Here is a 23,430-nt window from a genome sequence, read left to right on the forward strand (position 1 = left end):
ATAGTTAAGACATGTTGTGTCTTAAGTCACTTACTTTTAATTGTAAGTAATGTAGCTGTAGATCATTGCTATAAGAAAACACATATTTACAGATGATTTGCTAATAAGGAGGCTGTACATTTTCAGATGATGTAGCCAAAGAGGCAGAGGCAATGAACTTCAGAGTTTACTCAACAACAACTCTCTATTCTTCAAATAAGCTGTCCTTGTAAACTTTTTGAGGTACCATTACACCCCATTTGTCTGGGTTTTACCTAAATATTTGTTGTTTTGGAGGGGAAAAGCAAGCAGCTATTGACCAAGTACACAGCAACTTGTATTCTAATCTATTCTCTCTCCCCCTCCCCCTCTTCCCTTTCTCTGCCTTTCCTCCATTTAAGCCCTGACTCCCTCCCCAACAGTTTAAATTCTACACTGGTGTGCCTGAGAGATCACCATGGAGACAGGTTCTACACCATCTTCAGTGGCTCTTCTACTGAGAGCAGTTGTGGTTCCCCATGTCTACTGGCTATCAACTAAATACTGTTAGACATCATTTTACACTGTTCCCCAGCTATATCTGGCTGGTGTGTAAAGGTTTACCTACATGTTTAGTATCCCCCACATGACAGACGACTCCCCTCGGTGTTGTCTGGTTGTAATGGTGAGGTTTGAGAAAATGTATGCATGACTGGGAATCATGTGTTCAAATAATCCTGCTCAAAATAATTCATCAGTCTACCATGTTATCTACATTGAGCAATTGTATCTGTATGGACAATTCCCTTATGGCTATGAAATGCACATGAAACGAGTCCAGTAATGTTGGCCATATCAAAGATAATATCAGTCATAGTAAAGGTAGCGTGTGCAAAAACAAGGTGAGTATATCTACATTAAATTAAACGTTACCTACTTATTGTATCTGTCAGAAATGTTATAAACCTAATGTAATACAGTACTCCTTAATGTTATGTACTATAGTAGTCGTACTCCAGCAAGTTTTATATTAACCATTTATTATTAATATGTCCCCTTACTGACGGTGTCATACGCAAAAGGACTATATATAGTCTTGAACGCTGTACATTTCACAGTTTTTGGTAATCTTGTGCCCGTAGTACACCGTAGTAGTTCTGTAGTCTATGTGTACAGCGCCACAACCAACTGCTATGGGATGGAGGAGCAACACGACTACATTACCCAGAGGGCGATTCGGTTTATTACACATTGGCCTCTTGCGCTTTTAGGAGTGTTTCCCAGAGTCCCATTTAAACAAATACAGTGCTGAAGATGGCGGAGAGTTAATGGGGGCAAAAAGAAACTGGTGTAGCATACTAAATGAATGCATGGAAACGGGTGAGTTACCTAAAACTTATACAATTATTATTTGCCGAAACCTCTTATGTATAGCACGATGGAAATTATACGTGGCATTTCCTTGGACTGGTGTTGTAAGCGTTACTTAAAACCACTGTAATACAGCTAACCCACCTTGTGGTTCCGCGCGTGCCTCTTCGTTTATTTTGGAGTGTATTTCAAAGTATGTCCATGGTGCTAGAGTGTATGGCACTTCGGTTCCTGATGTACAGTCCAGGTAGTGGACATCAGCTCTATTGCTGTAAAGTTTGACATAGGGTAAATGTGGCTACTCGGAAACAGTTCTGTCTCGAGAGACTACGTCTCTAGTTTTTTGTGTTAGTTTGCGAACGTGCGTGAACTTTTTATTTTAGTGAGTTTAATGCAGACAGCAGTCTCCAAAAAATACAGCATCCACCATTGTATCACGATGTTTAGCCCGTTGTGCTTAATATCTTTTTACACTTGTGTTGATGTGATACAATTGCAAATGAAACATTGGTAACATACACTTGCACTGGTTGGCTTGAGCTAGACAGCGACTTGGTACGCGTGCCATAGACAGAATCTACACATTTGCTATTATTTATGGCTCACCCGTGGTAGGTTAAGTGGCTAAATGTACGGTGGATACAATGACCCACCACCATGCAGCAGCCTACAACAATTAAGCGAGATCGACCAAGACGGAACTATTTTAAGAGTTGCGAGTTAAAAAATATTACACGCCAGTTGTTCATGCGAATGGGTAGAATATGGCGTGTGGTTCTACCTCTCACTGCGTGTTGGGAAGGAAGGTGTTGTTCACATTATGAGCCATGATCTTATGTCACCGAGATCACCCCTAGATAAACCTTGTTTGCATGCCGTGCTTTCATTGAGATAGCAATGGAACGTTCGTTGGGAACTTGTCTGTGTAGACAACATGTGAGGTGAGTCATGCCATTTGAATTTAAATGTTTACTGGTAGGTGTGCGGCATGGGTCAATACATTGCTGTCATATATGAACCTAGGAGTTTGTGGGCAGAACACGAGTCACACTTAGACACAACGCAGTTGTCTAACTTGGTTGTTTTTCAAAGTTTCATGTGAAAAAATAAATAAACATGTAGTCACCTGAGAAATCCTAATAATATCTGGGATTTCAGCCATAATCAATTAAAGTAGTATGTTTAGTGTGGTTAATGGGTTGTTGAGCTGTGACATTTAAGGCAGCTGAACTGTTCATTAGAGGCTTATCAAATACCCTCCATTGCTGTCTTGGTCTCTGTTTGTTGTATCTGTAGGTGTTTGAGGGTGTAAGTGCAGATGCGCAGATTCTTGGCAAACAGAGCCCCATCTCCCATCCCCCTTTCTCTATTCCTTTATCTGTTCTTCTCCTTTCTCTCTCACACTGGGTGTCAGGCTGTGTTAACAATGAATCAATCTTTGGGGGATTCTTTGACTGCAGATGGGGTAAAGAAGTGACTTGGATGCTTGGCTTTCTCCATGTGTCGCTGTGTTCTTTAACTTATTAACTTATCACTTTTGTCTATGTTTTTGTGTCAGTGTTATTAGCCACCAGACCTGTAAAGCTATTTGTTTGATTTCATGTTTTTCCTAAATCATGTGAAATCCAAAAATATGGTTTTCCCATGTCTCACCACTTAAAAGTTTAGCCTACTTTTATACCGTTTTTGTAAACGAGGACAATCTGTAATAGGGATACATGGATGCCTGATCACCTTTTGAACCACTGTCTTTGTCAAGCTGCATTTTTGCTCTATTGATGTTTGAATAGATGGCATTCTTTAAGCATGTCATCAGTGCTGTGTGTATATGAGATAAAGGGAAAGCGTAATGCAAAAACATTGGTTTTGTTACGTCTTTCTTTCGATGGTCATGAGATAAGAGAAAGGTATATTAGTGGCAGGTTTATGAAAAGAAGTCTTGGCTAAGGGGGAGCTGAGCTGAAAGGAAAGGTTGATTGTTTTTCTAACTGAAATATGATTCTGTGCCAAACCATGCACCTTTTGGTCGGACATGAGGTGGACAGGGGGCTGGACTTAGATAAAGCTAGCAGGCACCTTTTTTCAAATGGATAATGGATCTAGAACTTTGTCTCCCAGAAATATGTCGTAATAGTATTTTTTTTCTTCTAAATGTGTAAAGCATGGTCCATGTCTCTATGACAACACAATCCTGCGTGTGAAGCTCAAGGTCAGTCATGTGATCATAGTAAACTTTGTGCCGTTAGGGTGCACGTGTCATAAACCTGAGGAGACAGAAGTCCAACAGGTTCTGAACTTGACGGGAGGGGTATGTTGCCACTGATAAAATATTCAAGATTACATTCTTTTAGAAAGAGAGAGTAAAAGCAGACAAGTAAGAAGTGGGGTTCAAAGAAACTGGTTTGTTTACCTCTCCTCAGTTCATGTAGTAAGCAGACAGGATATAATTGTATTTACAAATACAATTCTCTCATTCCCCTTTTATTCAACTCTAAGGTAATACTCAATAGCAGGAGTAGTTCAGCCATATGTGAACCATACACTCTTGAGCCAAACGGGCAGCCTGAAGTAATCATTGCACCCAATTCCAATTTATAACTAGCAAGACTTTGGAACAGTTAGCTCTCTGTGCACACTGCTAGTTGGATGAAGGAAGGAATGGTTTATTAGAGCAAGGGGCCAGTTCCCCCACCCTCACCTCCTCTTTCACTTTCTCTCCCTTGGCTGAAGAATGCTCATAAAAGGGGTTCACCTGAACAAGCCAACGGGAGGGCAACTCCTTCACTTGGATTTGTTACCATTGTAAAATGTTAGCAAGATCTTGTTTGTGTTTTGTTTAGGGCCTCCTTTTATAAAGTTAGGCAGGGAAAAAAAGGAAAAAGGGGGGGAAAAAAATGTTTGGTTCGTGAGTTAAACGTTGCCAGATGCTTTCTCTGTCAGTCAGGGAGTGAACATGAAGGGGGGGGGGGGGGGAGAAGAGAGCAAGCATGCCAGTTGTGGATGAACTTCTCAACTGTTACAGAGCCACCTTGCTTTCATTCTGTCCTGCCCTCCTCCCTTCTTCTTGCCCACCCCCTTCCTGCCCTGTGATTGCCCTGCCTCCACCCCTCCACATCTCAGAGGATAGTTTAGTCTTGAGTGACACAGTATTTCAGTCTTAAGAGGCCAGGTCTGTTCTGACTCAACTAGCGAGCAGACCCTGATTTACTACAGTCTGCCTAATTTAATGTGATCTTAATTTTTCTGTAATATCTTATTCAGAGTGTGGCTGGCCATAAACATGTTTTTGGTTATGTGTGTGTGGGGTGGGAAATTCATGACTCCTGAGTCTCATATTAGCATAGTCAAGAAATGCTGTAAACTGGCATGCAGAACTACCAAATACTCAGCACTGTGACAGCACTGCACCACTTCTCACTTGCCACGTTCGTCTGTGAGTTGAACAACAGTACTCCTCATACTGTCGTTCACAGTAGAGCAATTCAGGACATTTGGCAAAAGGCTACAGGCATCTTGACATTCCAAATTGTTTTCTCTTAAGTTCGCAAGTGAGGTTCTAAATGGCTCAGCTATTATTTTAGAAAGTAATGCAGTTGAATGTCTTAATATCATCAATAAGTTAGTAGAGCATTAACACTTGCTCTCTTCATCAAACCATATGAAGGAATACACTGATGTCCAGACAGTTCAAATGACAGGCATTTTTATGCAATTAAAGGCCTATTGGACTGTATTATAAATAGCTTGTAATCATGTTCCAGATCATTCAGTGCTGGGAAGTGACTTTTCAGCTATGTACTAATGCACTTCGTAATCCTCCAAGTTGCAGATACTCCTACATACTGGTAGTAAGTGCATCTGCAGTGAGTGTAACACTGCATAAAACTGGTGCTGGCCTGCGGTCCCCTGATGTGGCTCTTGTTGCTTGGTTCTGAGGGTCCTGATTAGCTGTACAAGGTTAATCACCCTGCACATTAAGCAGTCTGGAGCGCCAGAGAGGCAAAAACAACTCAACATTTGGATTAACGGAGTGGTGTGTGTGGATTATAATCGAGGTGTGTGTGTGGGGAGCAAGCCCCGGCTATGAGAGGATGCACGGGTATGCTGCTCCCAGCAGGGTAGCCCCTCCTTCCACGCATCTCTCCTTTTCAAAATGGGGCTTTGTGACCCTGGATCCAGCCTGTCCTCATAAGTCATTTAAACACGCTTTTAATAGTGTTACCCAGAATCAGGGTGGCATGTGGCGTGATAGACGCAGGCAGTTTCAGGGTGCATCAGCGAGAGAGGAAGAGAACATTCCTCCTGAAGTCGGAATGTTGGTGTTATTGAGCTTTTTTCATGAGCTCTATTTTTAGCTCTGAGTAATTGCTCACTTGAACTTCTAAATCCATCTTTTCCATTCTGTTAAAGCTGATTTTTCAAACCCCATTAGATTGCCCTAATTCTGAATCACACTTTTACGAGGCAGTCAAATAAAAATTAGGCTCTAAAGAAAACATCTGATAATCAAGCCTACTTTTGTGAGGAGCAGTGGTGATGGGTTATTTAATTTAAAGATTATTTTAAAGTTTTGCACTAGTAATGCAGTATTCTTGCGTTTCTTAACACAAGAAATTAGCTTGCTGGAAAAAAAAACAATGAAAAGGAGTTATTGTAAAAAGGAAGGCCGTTGGGGGAGCAGCATTGAAACTGGCGTCAGACTCTCTTGACTGGAATTCTTTGCTGGGGTCATAGTTCAGCTGCTGCAGTGTGGTGCTGTGATTGGCTGAGGAAAGGTGAAATTAAAACCACAGTAAACTTTTGACCCCGCAGGAGCTCTGTAGGAACGCCCAGCTCTGGCGTGGAACAGAGCCCGCTCTCTTCCTGTGTTTACGCCAGCGATCCAGGAGGAGGGAACAGGAGAGGGAGAGAGGGAGAGAGGGAGAGAGGGAGAGAGGGAGAGAGGGAGAGAGGGAGAGAGGGAGGGAAATCAGTAAAAATGCACTGTGGTTTGAAAATGAATGTTGGCTTTTCAGCTGAGGAGCACAGCTCTTAGATGGATGGAATTGAGGATTGTTTGTGTAATAGGTTTGAATTGATCAGTAAAAAAATCTATATTCTCAAGTTGAGAATCAACTTGAGATGCCATTACCTTTATATCTTTCTTGTTTGTGATATGTTTAGTGTTTTCTGAAGGGGCAGAATGGAGGCATCTGAATAAAAGGCTGTGTGGTCATTGATTAATGAGCCAATTTACATAATATTATCAGCGTGTGATCACAGGCTCTCACTTTGCAACATCTCCTGCCTTGGTCTTCTCTCGTCTGCAAGATGTTGTTTGTGTTTGTGTGTGGTTTTGTGTAACTAATCATATCCTGCCAGCACTGTCCTTCAGATCATGTTGTTATGGGGGCAACAGTGGTGTGTATGTGTGTGTGTGCATGCGTTCAGTGTGTGCCTGCGTGGGTCCTGTCTTTCGTGTCTCTGTTCTTTGTCTGTGCTAATGATGGATAGCAGTTACTCCTGCAGAACTCTTCTTTTCTCCCTGTTCTGCCCACACGCACACACACACACACCCACACGCACACACACCCAGTAGAATCTGTCATCTCTTTGTCTTCACATCCATTTATTTTCTATGGTTCTCCTCCACTCTGCATTTTTTGGGGCGAGAAATAGACGATGCCAGAGGAGGACACAGCAACTTGAGAGAAATGTCAGTGTCAAAACTAGAAGTAGTTCATAACAATACCGTGTTTGTTATCTCAATGAGTATATTTAGGCAGCATGTAAGGGTCCTACAGCAGGATTGCTATAGGAGTGCAGTCACCGTTCTACACTACACTCTGGAGCCCAGTCAGGACAGTCATTCCTTGGACTGCAGACAGCAGGGAAAAAAATCTTTATTTTTCTCTCTCCAAATGCTTTTCTTAAGTCAGGGCTTCGCTGGAATTTGAAGCTGCCAGTGTGTTTCAGGATGGATAATAGAGGCTTTCTTAGACTTTTACTGCTCAGCTTTTTAGAAGTCTGCACATGTACACACATGCTTAGCATATGTCTTCTGTCCTGCACTTCAGACTGTTGTCCTTTGGCTGTCTCTGTCTCATCAATATGTTTTCTATCTCACTCTCTTTTTAGTGGAATTGCACCTCATCTTTTCAATTGTGGCTCGACATTGTTAGCCCAGCTAAACCTGGCTTCAACCTAGCATAGAATATGACACCAGTCCTAAAGGGTGTTGACGGCTAACTTGTCTGAGCTGCTATTGTCCCGAAACTTTCAAATGGCTTCAAGTGTGCTCTGTGGGAGGTGTGGCTCTTCTGTGAAGAAAACAGGAAGTCATTTTGGCATCTTGTTTCCTTTTGCACTTGATGTTTGAACTCCAGTAGATCTAGAGCTTCTTTGTGTCTTGTCTAATTTCTGTATACTGAAATTAGATATATACTATGTGAGTGAGGTGTATGGCTACCTTATGGATTGGTAAAAAGCAATGAATAGGCCTTACAGGCCACTTGCTTTCAGTGACTGTTTTAAGACAGTTTTAGTTGTTCCATCTCTTACCTCTCCTTTCCCGTAAGCGGGGGAAGCCTTGGGTTGTAAAGGTATAGCCAGTAGTGTGGCCTGTGTGTCTGAGGGTTTCGTTTTGTGAGAGAATGTGTCTGTGATCTTTGTTTTGGGCGGGACATGTTTGTTATTTGGCCTGCTTTCCCAGAGCTCAGATTACTGGCTTTATTTCAGGCTCTACTGGAATGTCCTCGCTATTCTGGTCCTGACTCACTGACTTTACAACTCCACAGCTCCCGTTCCTCCTCCTCTACACCTTTCTTCCTCTTCTGTTCCTTCTATCCTCTTTTGCACCCCCTCCATATTATTATTGCTGTTGTTGTTTCATGTATTTGTGCTCATTTATTTTCTCTGTCAGGATCTCACTTTAGTGTGTCATTTCTATTTCACCCACAAGTATATTTAGCAAATTTGCCCACAGTTGGATTTGTTGAAAAGTGGAATGAAAAAGACTTGTTGTAATGGTTGACTAGAGGAAGGACACAATCTACCGTAGTCTTTCTCTCTGTCTGTCTCTATCTCTCTTTTGCTGTCTCTCTTTTCATTATTCACCTTCAGCTTTAGCTCAGTGCTGCCATTGTGTGTGTGTGTGTGTGTGATAACCTACAGGCACACACCTATACACACTGATGAGCCCAAAAATTATTACTGTGAAGTGAATAAAGTTACAGAAAATGTTCATGATGGTTACGGAAGGAATGTGTCCCAACACACAGTTCATCACTCTCTGCTGCGTGATGGGCTGCGTAGCCGCGGGCGACCCCTGCGTAGCCGCGGGCGACCCCTGTCAGAACTGGACATGGGAGCAGTGGAAGGAGGACGCATGGTCCCATGAGTTTTTTTAACATCACGTGGATGGCTGTGTACTTTGGGGGGGGTTTACCTGGGGTAGTGGTGGAACCAGGATGCACTGTGGGAAGACGAGAAGTCGGTGGAGGGAGTGTGGCGCTCTATGCCGTGTCCTTCTGGGAAACCCTGGGTCCTGCCTTTCATGTGGATGTCACTTTGACATGTGGCACCTACCTAAACCTAGTTGCAGGTCAGATACACCCTTTCATGGCAGTGGTGTTCCCTGATGGCAGTGACCTCTTTCAGCAGGATCATGCACCCTGCCACACTGCACGTTATTCAGGAAGGGTTCCATGAACAGGATGGAGTTTTCAAGGCGTTGCCTCGGCCACCAAATTCCCAAGATCTTAATGTGATTGAGCATCTATGGGATGTGCTGGGCCAACAAGGCTGATCCACTGCGACACAGCCTCGCACCTTACAGGACTTGAAGGCTCTGTGACGTTTTAGGTTAAATATGGCACAGGGCTCCTTCAGGGGTCTTTTAGAGTCTCTGCCTCAGCGGGTCGGTGCCGTTTTGGCAGTGGGTCCAACAGCATCTGAGGCAGGTGGTCTTAATGTTTTGATTCATCAGTGTACATCTACATATCAGCAATCGTGTGTGTGTGTGAAAACAGGAGATCAACCTATGAATAGTGAGTGTGTTATATGAGGACATGTAGGAAATCTGGTGGCTATTAGCAACATGAGTGTTTAGCTGATCAAAATGAGGTGGGATAGGGGCAGGAACAGAATATGCAAATATGGTGGATGGGTGGCCACATTTCCAGGAAGAGGAAGTAGTGACGCAAAAGGGGACAGCGTGAGCGGACACAAACAGGATGCCATCTCGTGTGCCATCCTGCTTATTTTCTTTAAAAATATATTTCCGATGAATTTAGATTAAAAGCTGTTTGAACAGGTCAGTAGACAGTTTTATGTAGTCTAGCCTATCTATAATGTAAGGCTAGACTACGGTTGGTAGTGTGGCCAAGTGTGTGAACTGGTGGATTTCCAGATGTGTTGGCACTCAGTCATTAACCAACCCATTGTCTTTGTAATTGTCTGTCAGCTCATTGTGGAGGGACTTGCTTCTGGAACAGTATTCTGCAAAAGCTTCAAATGTAGCTGTTTACCTGACAGTGTACAACAACAGACCTTTTCCATCTCTGGGCAAGTTTCACATTGTCAGAGGTGGCTGGTTCTGGAACATTTGCTTAATGCCAGGCCTGTCATGACTCATCTAAGGTGGGCTGCTGTTCAAAGCACATCTCAAAGGGAAGTTGAGTGTTTTTTGGTTTATCTTCCAGTTTTAGGTGCTCTTGGCTGACTTACTAAAATGTTTGTCAACTCTTGGTAGAAGTCAAGTTTGATGAAGACATAATTAAATGGAACACGGGAAATATCTGCGTTCGATTCCAAGGCAGACATATTTATGACTAAGTCCTAGCAGTGATTTGCAGCCTATTTGTGAGCAATGCAAATCCCAAAAGGAAACCTTTACCTGTTATAGCCTACTCACAAACCTTAATCTTGCTCTTTCATTTTCCTCAAATAAAATGTAGAGTTGACAGTTCATCAGGCTGGTACCTTGTTCTACCTCAGTCCTTACTGTCTCTGGCTCTCAACTGCACTCATCACCCCTGTGTTTGTCTGTTGTGGGATGTGAAGCTGAATGAGGTTTGATGTCACCCTCTCCTGCTGCTAATGTGAGTGAGCAGGCAGAGGAAGAGGGAGGGAGAGACGTAAAGAGGGAGAGATGGGGGAAGAGACACAGGGTGAAAAGAGATGGGAAGAAGGGAGAATAAGCGAGCAAAGCAGACAGAGGGAAAGAAAGAAGTTAAAAGCGAGGGAGAGGGAGGAGTGTTGAAAATGAGACTGACAGAGAGCTTGCAGTGGAGATTAATGGCCATGAGCGAGTCGGAGAGTTTGTGTTCTGGTCGTCTGCACGTCCATGCCTGCAGTTAGGAGACGAAAATAAGTACTCCCATCCGCTCTGCACTTTTCCACTCTGGAACGATGAGCTCATCCGGGCCTAACTGGAGTGTTTGTGTGCGCACACTTCAGAGTTTTTTAAAGAGAGTGTATTTCCCTGAGTCTGTGTCTTCCTAAACCTTTTCTAAATGTAGTTTGGGGGGCAATATGCGTCAAAGCATTTCTTCTTTTTTTTCCAAATAGTACAGTAGAATAGTCTTTATGACTGGAACAATAACCTGGGATGGGAAGGGAAAGAGCAGTGACCTTCGAAGCTGCCTGCAGTGGTTTCCTGTGGCCTGAGACCTAAAGGGGTCACACATGGGACAAAGCCAGAACAGGAAACCAAGGGCACGGTCTCTGCACCGCAGCAAGAAGGGGCTGGAGGGGAGGAGGTGTGTGTGGAGCAGATGTGTGGGATACCGGAGCAGATATTATTGAGAAGACCATTGAGAAGTTAGATGAGTGAGTGAATTAGATAATAGAAGAATGGGATGAATCAAAGCATTTTTGTCTCACAGTAGTACAGTGGCTTTTGTGTAAAAAAACAAACAAACAAAAAAACATGCATTGTCAGAGACCATGCCGAACTCCACAATTGTACATCTGTACATAACGAGGCATCGTATGGTTCGGCCTGGGCCCCCGTGGTGTTCATCTTTGATGAACAGGATGACAAAGGAGTGTTTGTGACAATGGAGCCTGTACAAAGGAAAATAAGATGCTCCCAGAAATGCTCTTACTTAGTATTCCTAAAAGCCATGGGCCTGGTATAGACATGCATGGTACAGAGTCAGCCTTTGGATAACCGGTTCAACAAGATTCACACCTTCTCTGTGCCAGTAGCTACATGCCTGAGCATGTTAGCGTTCGGAGAGTGCGCTATGCGTGTGTGTGTGTGTGCTTTGTTGTCAGAGTAGTAGCAGGAGCAGGCAGGCAGGCAGGCAGCTTTAGCAGCCAGCTGAACGCAGAGTGACCCATTCCCCCCGAGGCTCTAAATCACTACATCATCATCAGTCTCTCCTCACTCTGGAACAGATGAGATCTCCCTCCTATTGGAGCCGAGGGAGAAGTCCGTAACCACGGGCCCCTACCAAGGCTCCGTCTGAAGCTTGAGTTTTGGGGTTGTATTAAAATGAGGGTGTCTTATCTAACTAAGGTCAGAAGTCGTGAACGCTTGGTTATGACATTCAGCAATAGAATATTCCTGGAAAGGGTACACGTATCTATATACTATAGCCTACACATACACTTATCCTCCCTTCATTATTTTGTTGTTAACTTGTCACTTGTGTTACTGTAGCACGTTTTGTATGTTTATCCTGGGCTTGCACTGTATCTGACCAAAGAATGTGTGGACCAATAAACCAGTTTAAGATTCGGATGTCATCGACTGTAGAATTTAAACTAATCAGGGAGTCACCAGGAATGTTGTCCAGCAATAACGGTCAGTTGTTGATCAGATGTCGAGGTCTTTTCAGTCATGGTACAACTGCCTTGTTAGCTAACCCCGGCTATGGTGACAATTCATTTAGTCATTTAGCAGACACTCTTATCCAGAGCGACTTACAGTAAGTATTCAGTATATTCAGTAGTAATCCAAAATTTAAGGTATCTCTAAAGATGTCAGATGGATTTTTGTGATGTATCCACTTTCAATGTGTGCTGAAACTGGATAGTGGTCCATTCCCTCTTCCTGGAACCTGACGTTGCTTGTCTAAACAGTGTGTGTGTGTGTGTCACCCTAGGTGCTGATATGCGCTGAGGATGAGTGGAGCAGGGGAGAACACGCTGGAGTCACTGGGCGCCGAGCGGAAACGCAAAGTTTCCACCTGTGACACGCCAGGCCTGGGGTGAGTCGTCATGTTTGTGTGGGAGCTCTATGGAGACCGTCTGTCTGCACTGACCGTCCCTGTCCCTCTGTCTGTTCCCGAGTCGTGTCCTCTCTCTTGAGCGATGCCAGGATCTGGACTTGGCAACGAACGGCTCATTTAAAATAAAAGGGGGGGCGCAAACAGGGGTTGCCATGGTGACGTGTCTGACTGTGTCCCTTGCAGGTGCGACAAGCGCCGGAGGGAGCAGGAGAGCAAGTACATCGAGGAGCTGGCGGAGCTGATCTCTGCCAACCTCGGCAGCATCGACAGCTTCAACGTGAAGCCAGACAAGTGTGCCATCCTCAAGGAGACGGTGCGGCAGATCAGACAAATCAAGGAGCAGGGTACGTATGATCCCCCTGCATGATCACCTTCCACTGACTTGTCTCGGTTTTCTCACTGGAGGGTCGCTGCCTTCGGATCACATGGGGAAACGTAATCGTGTGTGTGTGTTGAGGGTTTCTCGTTCTATTTGCTGACTAGACGCGTGCAGTCAGGCAGTGCTTCCGTGTCCAGGTCACGGCCAGGCTGCGCCGCCCGCCTGCCCCTGGCCTGGCTGTTTGCATAGACGAGGGTGGAGGAAAGGCAGTAATTGAGCTGTAGCTGCGCCAGGGAGGAGGGGGTGTAGGCGAGGGGCGTTCCAGCTCAAGGCTGTATACGGCTGGCCAGTCTCATCTGCTCCAAGGAAGAGCAATGACACTTTAGAGGGATGGACCGCTGGGAGACATCCTGGCATCAGGGATCCATCCTGAAAATCGCTACCTGGTACCCTATACTTGCGTTACCTCTCCATGACACTATCTCAAATGGATGTGTAGATTAAAAAGATGGTAGGGATTCTACCTGGCCTTCTAGTGCGGATGCATGCTGCTCCTGTTGTATTGCTACTGACATGTATGCACTTATCTCAGAGGCTATCTGGAGGTAATGGGAGATGGAGAGTACAGAGGTATCTGGAATCCGCCCAAAGGGCCACAGCTGGCTGGTGCTTCTGCTCCAAGGGCTGTGCAGCCACGTTGCCATAGCTACAGGAAGTGAATGAGGAGGCTCTTAAGCACCTATATTCTCCCTCTTCTTCCTTTCTCCTCCTCCTTCACTCCCTTGGTGTCTCACCAGCGTCCCTTTGTTCTCATACGACACAGGGAGCCGTCTGACAGTCACTGCTCTTTTCAGTTGGAAGAAGTTGAATTGAATTCTCTTCCTGCCCGATATTAAATGTGATTCAAACCTCATTCAAAATGGAGTAGGATTTTAGTATTGTAAATGAATGCCATGCTTCCACCTGGTGGTGATTCTAAGTACCGTTGCCTTTTATTCATGTAGTGGTGGCTTGTATCCAAAGTGACCTATAAACAGTGCACATAGAAAGGACAGCAGAAATTCCAGGATCAGCAATGCTAGTTGTGACAGGATTTCAGTAGGCAGAGTCAAGGAATAGTCTGTATTTACCAGGCACAGTAAGTAACGTCTCAACTACAATGATACATAGTACAGTGCAACAATAATGGTGTCACACTTTAAGTGCATATTCAGTGATCTCCTGTGCATTTGATTGTTATTAATAATAATAATAATACATTTTATTTAAGGCGCCTTTTCTCTGCACTCAAGGACATCGTAGAGGGGTACACAAGACATTAAAAGCAGCTAAATTACCGCTGATTACCTTGAAGTGATACATCATTGTGTTAAACGAATGTTTTATTTAGCTTTTTTGTTATTTTATTGAATGAAAGTTTTTTGTTTAGTTTTTTCGAGAAACGCATGACTGAATGTGATTTTCAGATTGTCTGTTGTGTACTGCTAGAAGTTTCTGGGTCTTTGCTGTTTAGGAAAGAGCTCTTGCAGTGATGATGATGTCCAGAAGGCAGACGTGTCCTCTACGGGCCCGGGGGTCATCGACAAGGACCATCTGGGGCCGCTGCTACTACAGGTTAGCCCGGGGACAAGACGGGGTCAAAGGGCAATAGAATTAGGCTGACTTCCTTATGTTGGGACATGTAGTCTTCAGTGGGTTACATGTAGGCCACATTTTTTTATGGGCTTTTAATGTGTGGTGGTAAAGGTCAGTTTCAAGATGGTGTAGGTAATAAGCTTGAGTTAACCTGTCATTCTTTTGTTTCCTGTCTGCTTCCAGGCCCTGGATGGGTTTCTGTTTGTGGTGAACTGGGAGGGCAGCATCGTGTTTGTGTCTGACAACGTGACCCAGTACCTGCAGTACAAACAGGAGGAGCTCATCAACACCAACGTCTACAACATCCTCCACGAGCAAGACAGGGAGGAGCTGCACAAAAACCTGCCCAAGACCAACGGTGAGACACACACCTAATTACACACACGCTCATTCATTTCCACCTATTCTAGAAGTAGCTAATGAAAGGCTTCTCTCCCCCGCCTCTGGTCCAGTTCCCAATGGGGGGTCGTGGGGTGGCGAGGCCCCGCGGCAGAAGAGCCACACCTTCAACTGCCGCATGCTGGTGAAGTACGGTCACGGGCCGAGCCATGGGCCGTCAGAGGAGGGGCCCGGGGGCCAGCGCTACGAGACCATGCAGTGTTTCGCCCTCACTCAGCCCCGGGCCATGATGGAGGAGGGAGAAGGTACGGAGAGGCCAACTCTCGACATTCGGTTTCTTAAAATGATTTCGGATATATTTTCGGGATATGTTTTCTTGCCGAGGAGCACTGACTAGACTGCTGTGCGTTCTCAGACCTGCAGTCGTGCATGATCTGCGTGGCTCGGAGAATCACGGCTGTGGAGAGGACAGAGAGGTTCAGTACTCGCCATGAAATCTCAGGTAACTGCGCCCTGCCGCCAGCAGCGCCCCACAGGGACACAGTCTGGAGCTGGAGCTAGACTGAGCGAGCGTTTCCTGACGTCCCCGTGTGTCGTCCTGCTCCTAGGGAAGCTGATAGAGATTGAGCAGCAGGGTTCCCTCCACACCACCATGCGGCCCGGGTGGGAGGACCTGGTCAGGCGCTGCATGCAGATGTTCCTCCACCGCAGCGAGGGCCAGCCCTGGTCCTACAAGCGCCACTACCAGGAGGGTACGATGCTTTTTAGACACGGGTGTCCTCTCTGGCTCTCTTCTACAATATTAGCTTGTCTAAAATGGCTCCATCTCTCCTGTGTAGACCTATACTGGGAACATTCAAATGAAAAAAAGATGTGTATATATATTTGTAGTTGGTTTGATATATGTGTGAATCTGAACAGACTTCTTCGTCTCTGTCTTCTCCAGCCTTCCTTCACGGTCATGCAGAGACGCCGCTTTACCGCTTCTCTCTGTCTGACGGCACCCCGGTCACGGCTCAGACCAAGAGCGACCTCTGCCGCAACCCCAACTCCAGCGAGCCGCCCACCTTCCTCTCCACTCACCTGCTACAGAGGTGAGCCCACACAGGTCCACCACTCAGCCACACCAAGAGGACCAATGACATGCTTTTGAAGTTGCACGCTGTGATTACGTTTATAGAATGGCGTCAGAGAATATGTTCTGTCTGGTTTTAGGGAGCCAAATGGATTTCGCAACAACCAGGGGGTGGGCATGAGGCCCCAGGGCATGGGGGTCAGCAACCCAAATGCCCAGTCCAACATGGGCCCCTCTGGAGGCATGCCTATGGGCATGAACAGGGGCTATGCCATGGGTGAACAGGGCCACATGGGACAGAGAGGGGCTCCCCCTTATGGAGGAGGCAACAGGATGAATCAGATGAGCCCAATGCACCAGATGAATCAAATGAACTCAATGCACCAGATGAATCCAATGCATCAGATGAATAACATGAATCAGATGAATAACATGAGTCAGATGAATTCCATGAATCAAATGAACTCGATGCATCCAATGAACTCTCAGATGAACTCCATGAGTCCAATGAATCAGATGAGCCACCATGGCATGCAGCACCAGCAGCATCAAAGTCAGTTCCACGGAGGGGGCTATGGACTGGGGATGAACAGTCCCACCCAGGGCAGCCCAGGGATGAATGCCCCCCAGCACATCATGGGCTCTCCCAGGGTCAGAGGGAGCCCCAAAACAGGAGCCGGCCCCTTCTCACCTGGAGGTAGGCTCTTTTAAAACGTCCTCATATCACGCACACTGTCATTCTAGAATGGCAGAAGACTTGATCCTGTTAAATTTAAACCAAAATTAAAGTAGTTGCTTTCAAATAAGTGAATAACTTACTTGTTGATAACTTAGATTGTCTTGTTTACAAAAACTTACCCCTTTTTAGAATATAATAATGTTGTGTTGTTCAACTGTGCTTGCACATGTGTTTTTCAGGCATGCATTCTCCCATGAGTTCCAGTCACCCAGGTGGTTCTGGGTCGGGGGGCTCAGGGGGGGGCACCACCTTCTCCAGTAGCTCCCTCAACGCTCTGCAGGCCATTAGTGAGGGGGTGGGCACCTCCCTGCCCTCCGCGCTCCCCTCAGCTCTCACCTCGCCTCCACTACACAAGCCTGACAGCTCCCCTAGCATAAACTCCACTCAGCAGAACCAGGGCCAGGTCCAGTCCCAGGGTGGGCCTTGTAAGCCAGGGCCCTTAGCCCACTCAGACTCTAAGAGCCCAGGCAGCTCCCTGGGCAGTGCTGGGGAGCAGCTGTCTCAACAGCACCCGCACACCCCGACCGCAGAGGGGCCAGACAAGCCCGACAGCCAGGCCAGCAGAGAGGGGGCTCAGACCGGGGGCGAGCCGAGCCGGCGCGTCCCTGACGCCAAGAGCCACAAGAAGCTCCTGCAGCTCCTCACCTCCCCGACAGATGAGCTGGTGCAGCCTAACCCCACCCCTGGCTCAGGCTCCCTCCCCATGGGGGCTGAGGGGAAGGATGGGATGGCCTGTGTCACCAGCCCCTCCTCCACAGGCGTCTCCTCTTCCACCACTGGGGTTTGTCCCCAGGGCCTGGGGGCGGTGTCTTCCACAGGGGCGGCGGGAAACTTCGCCAACCAGTCCTTGCAGGAGAAACACAAGATCCTTCACAAGCTGCTGCAGAACGGCAACACCCCAGATGAGGTGGCCCGCATCACGGCAGAAGCCACGGGGAAGGCTCCCCTGGGCCAGGAGGCTGGAGGGCTGGAGGCTGGGACGGCAGGGTCCAGGGGGGCTGATGTGAAGCAGGAGCAGCACAGCCCTAAGAAGGAGAAAACCCACGCCCTCCTCCACTACCTTCTCAACAAAGACGACTCGAAAGATGGCTCTGAGGTCAAGCCAAAGCTGGAGGAGCTGGAGGGGAGGGGCCTCCAAGGAGCAGGCTCAGGCATCACCTCCTCCGACCCCCACTTCCTGGAGGGGAAGGTCAAAACCGAGCCACCTGATGAGGTAGGGATATATATAAAAAAAAAAAATACTTATTGTATAAAGTGTACTATGTAGATCTGCTAACTAACTCTCCTTCCTTCTTTCAGTTGGAAACCCTGGAGACCATCCTGGGGCGCCCTAGGAACCCCAGTTCAGGGTTCTATCCCGAGCCAGACGCCAGAGCAGGAAAGGAAGTGGGCACCAAGCAGGGGAACATCCCAGACAGTCTGCATGGTACACAGATTAACAGCCAGCAAACTGCACACCCTAGTTCCTGTTTATGCTTGCCTGCTGTTAATCCCTGTCTGGTGTGTTCCAGATGGGGAGAGAGGTCCCATGGGCCCAGGCCAGAGGGGAGCCTATCAGAGAGCTCTCTCTGTGGATGCTAAGCCTGTGGGCGGGGCCGGAACCGGCCTGGCAGGGAGGAGGAACGTTCCCTGTCCCACTCTGGTCAAACTGGAGAACATGGAGAGCCCCATCCGACCTGGCATGACCAACGGTTTCCCTGGAGGCGTGGGTCTGTGTCCGCCACGGGGCGGCGCCACAAGTAACTTGTTATTAACTTACTTCCAATGACACACTGCCTAAATGGAGGGTGTTGAGTGTTTTGACCGGTTTGTCTCGGTCTAGTCTTGATGGTAGCCAGGGAACGGCACTGACACCTCTCCTACCTTCTGTGTGTCCCCTCAGGAGGCATGGGCAGAGGCATGGGGATGCCACAGCGCTCCCCCATGGCAGGGCCAGGGGACTGGGGGATGTCCAGGTCCGGTGCCAGTCCTTTGGGGCCCCAAGGGCACCTCGCCATGGGCCGCCCCGGTATGGTTGGAGGGCCCATGATGAACAGGTCCAACAGTGTTCCTGCCAACCCCCGATCTATTCTGCAGCAGCAGCTCATGGAAATGGGTACGTAGAGTTTGTGTTGGTGTGTTTCTTTTAGGGTCATCGCGGGGTCACTCGCGTTTTGTGTGTTTTCAAGTCTTCAGCACCGACTGTGTATCTTTGCTGAGTTTGGTGTAAATACTGATCATGTATGATAATTGCCCTGTAGGTTCCAATGAGGTAAACATGGGTATGAGTCCCTTTGGTGGGCAGGGGCCCCCGCCCCATTCACCTTCCTGGCCTGACAGTTCAGGGGGCATGGACAGACCACAGAGCAACACCAGCAGGTAGACAAACACTGTTCATGTTCACGTGTAGAAAGATCCCCTCACCGTCTGACACGGGGAGCTCCCTAACCCGTCTGTGCTGTTGTGTGCCAGGGGCCATGTTGGGAACCCCCTGGATGAGCTGCTAGTGCCCCCCTCCACCAGCGAGGGGCAGAGTGACGAGCGGGCGCTGCTGGACCAGCTCGACTGTCTGCTCAACAACGCTGATGTCATCGCCCTGGAGGAGATTGACCGTGCCCTGGGCATCCCAGACCTCGTGGGCCAGGTGACATACTAAAAAGCAACTACTATAAAAACACTGGAACGTCAAATTGATAGCGAACATGCTGGGTCTCCTGCTGAACGTCCTGTTCCCTCCCCAGACCTCCCCAGGCCCGGAGCAGCGCCAGCGGCCCCCGTCAGAATCCTTCCCTGGGCCAGACTCCTCCATAGGGATGGAGCAGAAGGCCATGTACAGCCAGGGCTACCCCGGACCCCCCTCCATGGGCATGCAGCCTGCCTATGGCGGAAACCCCATGCAGGGCCAGTCCCCTGCAGGCTTTAACCCCATGATGAACCAGATGGGCCAGCCTGGCTTCCCAGGCATGGGGGGCATGGGTCACCCTCGATCCAACATGATGAGGCCTCGCATGATAAGTGCCACCAAGCCTCTCAGACAGCAGCTACAGCAGAGGCTGCAGGGACAGCAGGTACACACACACACACAAATACTCGCATATGCACACAGCAGGAGGGGAGCATGCACTGTATAGATGTTCCACAAGCATTTAATCTGATGGATTTGCACTAGAGGATACATTGTAGATGACATGGTTCCTTCTCCCTTGCAGTTTATGAACCAAACCCGTCAAGGCATGCCAATCAAGATGGAAAACAACCCCGGAGTTAACCCTGCCATGAGGCCTGGCATGCAGCCTGGCATGCAGCCTGGCATGCAGCCTGGCATGCAGCCTGGCATGCAGCCTGGCATGCAGCCTGGCATGCAGCCTGGCATGCAGCCTGGCATGCAGCCTGGCATGCAGCCTGGCATGCAGCCTGGCATGCAGCCTGGCATGGCTGGCCAGGTAGGAACCTAATACACCCTTCCCATGTGCATTATGATATCAGTGTGTGGTCCAGTGGCAGGTATCACAGCGTAGCATTTTATTAGCGAACTCTTGGCATGTACTTTAACATTTTGGTGTGTTTCACCCCAGCCGGGCTTCCTGAATGCCCAGATGATGGCTCAGCGCAACCGGGAGATGCACATGAGGAGGCAGAGGATAATGATGCTCATGCAACAACAGCAGCAGCAGCAGCAGCAGCAGGGGGCAGCAGCGGGCTTCAGTCCTCCTCCCAATGTGACAGCCCCAACAGGCATGGATAGCCCCATGGCAGGACCCCCCATAAACCAGCCAGGGCAGCAGACTTTCAACTATGGAGCCAACTATGGTGAGCTGAGCTCCCCTTCCAGCATCATTAACGAGGCTAATGGTGTATTTGATAATTACCTCAGAAGTTTGGTTTTGTGTTAGATGCTAATTCATGCTTTCTCATCTCCATGTCTGTGGTTATAGGAATGAACCAGCAGGGGGAGCCCTCTTTTATGAGCACAGGCAACAGCCAGCCCAACACCATGATGCCAGGCAGAATGGGAGGGCCTCAGAATCCTATGATACAAGGCATGCAGGGGAATCCCCAGGGTGCCAATATGTACCAGTCTGCTGACATGAAGGGCTGGGCACAGGGCGGTGTGCCGAGAAACAAGTATGTTTGATTAGCACCAAGCACTACTGTATACACTAACTCAGTGACTTGACCATGTGAATGTCGTTGGCTTGGCAATTGTTGAAAATAATGTTCCCTCTGTGTCTCAGTTCATACCCCCAGCAGCAGTTCTCCCAGCAGGGAAACCAGGGCCAGTTTGGATCCATGATGATGAATGGTTCTATGGGCACTCCAGGACCAGTTAGTGGGGCTGGAGGACAAATGGGCCAGATGCAGGGGCAAATGGGCATGAACTCCATGGGAATGGGCCGAATGCCTATGGGAACTGATCAGGTAACCTACCAATCAGATAAACTATTGAAAAATTAATCATTTTGAGCACTCTGAATAGCTAATGATTGTTATGAAGCTGCCAAATATTCTAGATATCTTTTCATCATCCCATAGACAGCTATTGTTTCATTCATTTCAACCCCACGTTCTGTGTTTTGCAGAAGTATTGCTGAGGAAGTGTGCCAGCAGTGAAAGCTCTCACCAAGGAGGCAGCAGAGACTGGGTATCTCCAGACGTGAGAGCTGCAGCCAGGAGACAGCCAGGCCCGGGGAGAGCACACAGCCCAGGACCTGCTCCATTCACCTTCGACCTGTGTAGAGGACATACACTCAAAACATGCCACCACAGTGATAAGGCTTGGGAATAACCCCTGAATCCCCCCTTCATGCATCATGTTTACCTCTGGTCTGATAGATCACATGGAGAGGCCCTGTTTTCCCTGCCTGTGTGTGTGTGAGTGTCAGAGAGAGAGAGAGAGAGAGAGAGAGAGAGAGAGAGCCCTGGACATATATGTGCAGTTACAGCATTACTGCTGAGAGGTGGAATTATGGTACAACTAAGTATAGCTGCACTTTACCAGATGGCTTCTATGTAAAAGGATTGTTGCAATATTTCTATTCTTTACAGCCTTATTAGAGATTTGATGCCTTTTATTGATGCATTTTGATGCATTTATTTTATCCTTTGAATGCGCCTCATTTTAACAGAAATCATTGGAAACCCTTAGCACAGGTTGTTTCTATATTATGCAGATTTAAGCAATACATCTTGCCTCTTTGCTTCATACTGAACCTGAGCATTATAACCCCATAACAAGCCAATGGTACTGCAGTATTAGATCACAGTCACAGATTTCTTGTGACTCATATGTGAATTGGAATTGTAAATATGCTTCAACTGTATTGTAAATGCTTTTTATAGATAACTTCTTTTTGCACAGACTATACAACTAGGTCATATTCTAACTGTCTCATAGGTCAATACTGTTTTGATTGTTTTGGAGTTTCTTTGAACTTCTTAAACAAATGTTGCAGGTGTGTGGGTCTCCCCTTTTTGTGTTTGTGGTAACTCTGCATATATATGCTTTTTGGGAAGGGGTGGATATAACAATGCATTTCTCTTTAAATAGGCACTTTCTAATGAGTATCTGAAGGTATATGCTTTCTAATTATCAAAAATGTTGATGGTGGTGATGATTGAAACTAACTCATTTAGGACCGTTGTGTGTGTGTGAGAGAGAGGAGATTGGGTGTGTAGGCATTTGTGGGTGTTACTAGCACATAGCAAACAGAATGATTAAGTTATCGACAGGGGAGTCGCTTCCCTCAATAGCTTTTGCGAAAGCTTTTGTCTTTTCTTTTTTTTTTTTCTTTGACTGTTATTCTTGACTCAGAGAAATCGACCCTAACATGCGCAGTCCAAAGATATTTTTCTAGTTATTTGCTGTATAGTTTTCAAGGATGTACAGTAGGTGTACGTTTTTGTCTGTTTAATGTATGCTGATAAATTTTGGTCATGAATTTTGGATTGGGCACACCAGTTTTACACTTTGACAACATGACAGGGAAATCTAACTGCAAGCTTAAATATCAATATGGTTGAACGTTCAGCTGTTGTAGAAGAATAACTATGGAACGAAAATCTGTTTAGACATATCAATATATCTCTTGCATTTTTTAAGAAAAGATTGATTTGTGTCCAGTTTGTTTTTATTTTGAAATGTAATGTGTTTTATTTTATTATTATTTTTACATCAAAACGTTTCAGCTAGTTATTCAGTTTCTTCCCCCACTATTTGTTCTTTTTTGAGTTGTGGAAAGAAGTGTTCTTTCATTTTACAGGATGTATATTACATACGCTTTCTTGATGTCTATATCGTTGTAAATACAAATTTCTATTTAAACACTTATGCCTTCAACTGTTTTGATTCTATCACACAAGATTTATTTAATTATTTTGCCAATTTCCACATTTGTTTCCCTTTTCTGTATGAAAAATCAATCAAATCAATTTCTGCAGTGACTCTTAGGTTTATTGTGTCATGAGATACTGTCAACAGAAGGTGGCGCACTTCGCTGCAGCTTTCGGCTGTGTGGCCATATTAGATCGAGCCATCTTTGACGTTATTAAAGAGTAACATAAGTGTTTTATGACAATAGTGTTGATCAATTGGATAGTGTTGATCAATTGGATACAGGAGTTTTTTCTTTCCTCTGATTGTAATGAGATTCCTGCAAATCCTTGTCAAAAACTGCTTTCCTCATAATGACCTCATGCATGCACTAATCAGACAGACTGAAGGGCACAAAGTTGGGCCACCTTCACACAGACAGACATATCGTTCCAGAAGCGCTATGGTATTGTTTTGGGGAATTTT

The 23,430-nt window shown here is 46.6% G+C and overlaps 1 protein-coding gene across 1 annotated transcript; it reads left to right on the forward strand.

The window, feature by feature from the left end:
* The first annotated feature begins 1,263 nt into the window (after positions 1-1,263).
* Positions 1,264-23,209, forward strand: ncoa3 (nuclear receptor coactivator 3). The gene is made up of 22 exons (XM_067235242.1): positions 1,264-1,338; positions 12,423-12,527; positions 12,732-12,892; positions 14,381-14,481; positions 14,686-14,860; positions 14,955-15,146; positions 15,257-15,343; positions 15,450-15,593; positions 15,788-15,935; positions 16,057-16,613; positions 16,835-17,868; positions 17,955-18,081; positions 18,167-18,394; positions 18,538-18,750; positions 18,896-19,013; positions 19,107-19,278; positions 19,376-19,702; positions 19,844-20,077; positions 20,210-20,444; positions 20,570-20,759; positions 20,870-21,053; positions 21,215-23,209. Exons 2-22 carry the CDS (start codon positions 12,442-12,444, stop codon positions 21,224-21,226), a joined length of 4,725 nt encoding a protein of 1,574 aa, XP_067091343.1. The 5' UTR covers positions 1,264-1,338; positions 12,423-12,441; the 3' UTR covers positions 21,227-23,209.
* The last annotated feature ends 221 nt before the right edge of the window (positions 23,210-23,430 follow it).

This window comes from Osmerus mordax, chromosome 1 (assembly GCF_038355195.1).
Source record: "Osmerus mordax isolate fOsmMor3 chromosome 1, fOsmMor3.pri, whole genome shotgun sequence".
Classification (NCBI taxonomy): domain Eukaryota; kingdom Metazoa; phylum Chordata; class Actinopteri; order Osmeriformes; family Osmeridae; genus Osmerus; species Osmerus mordax.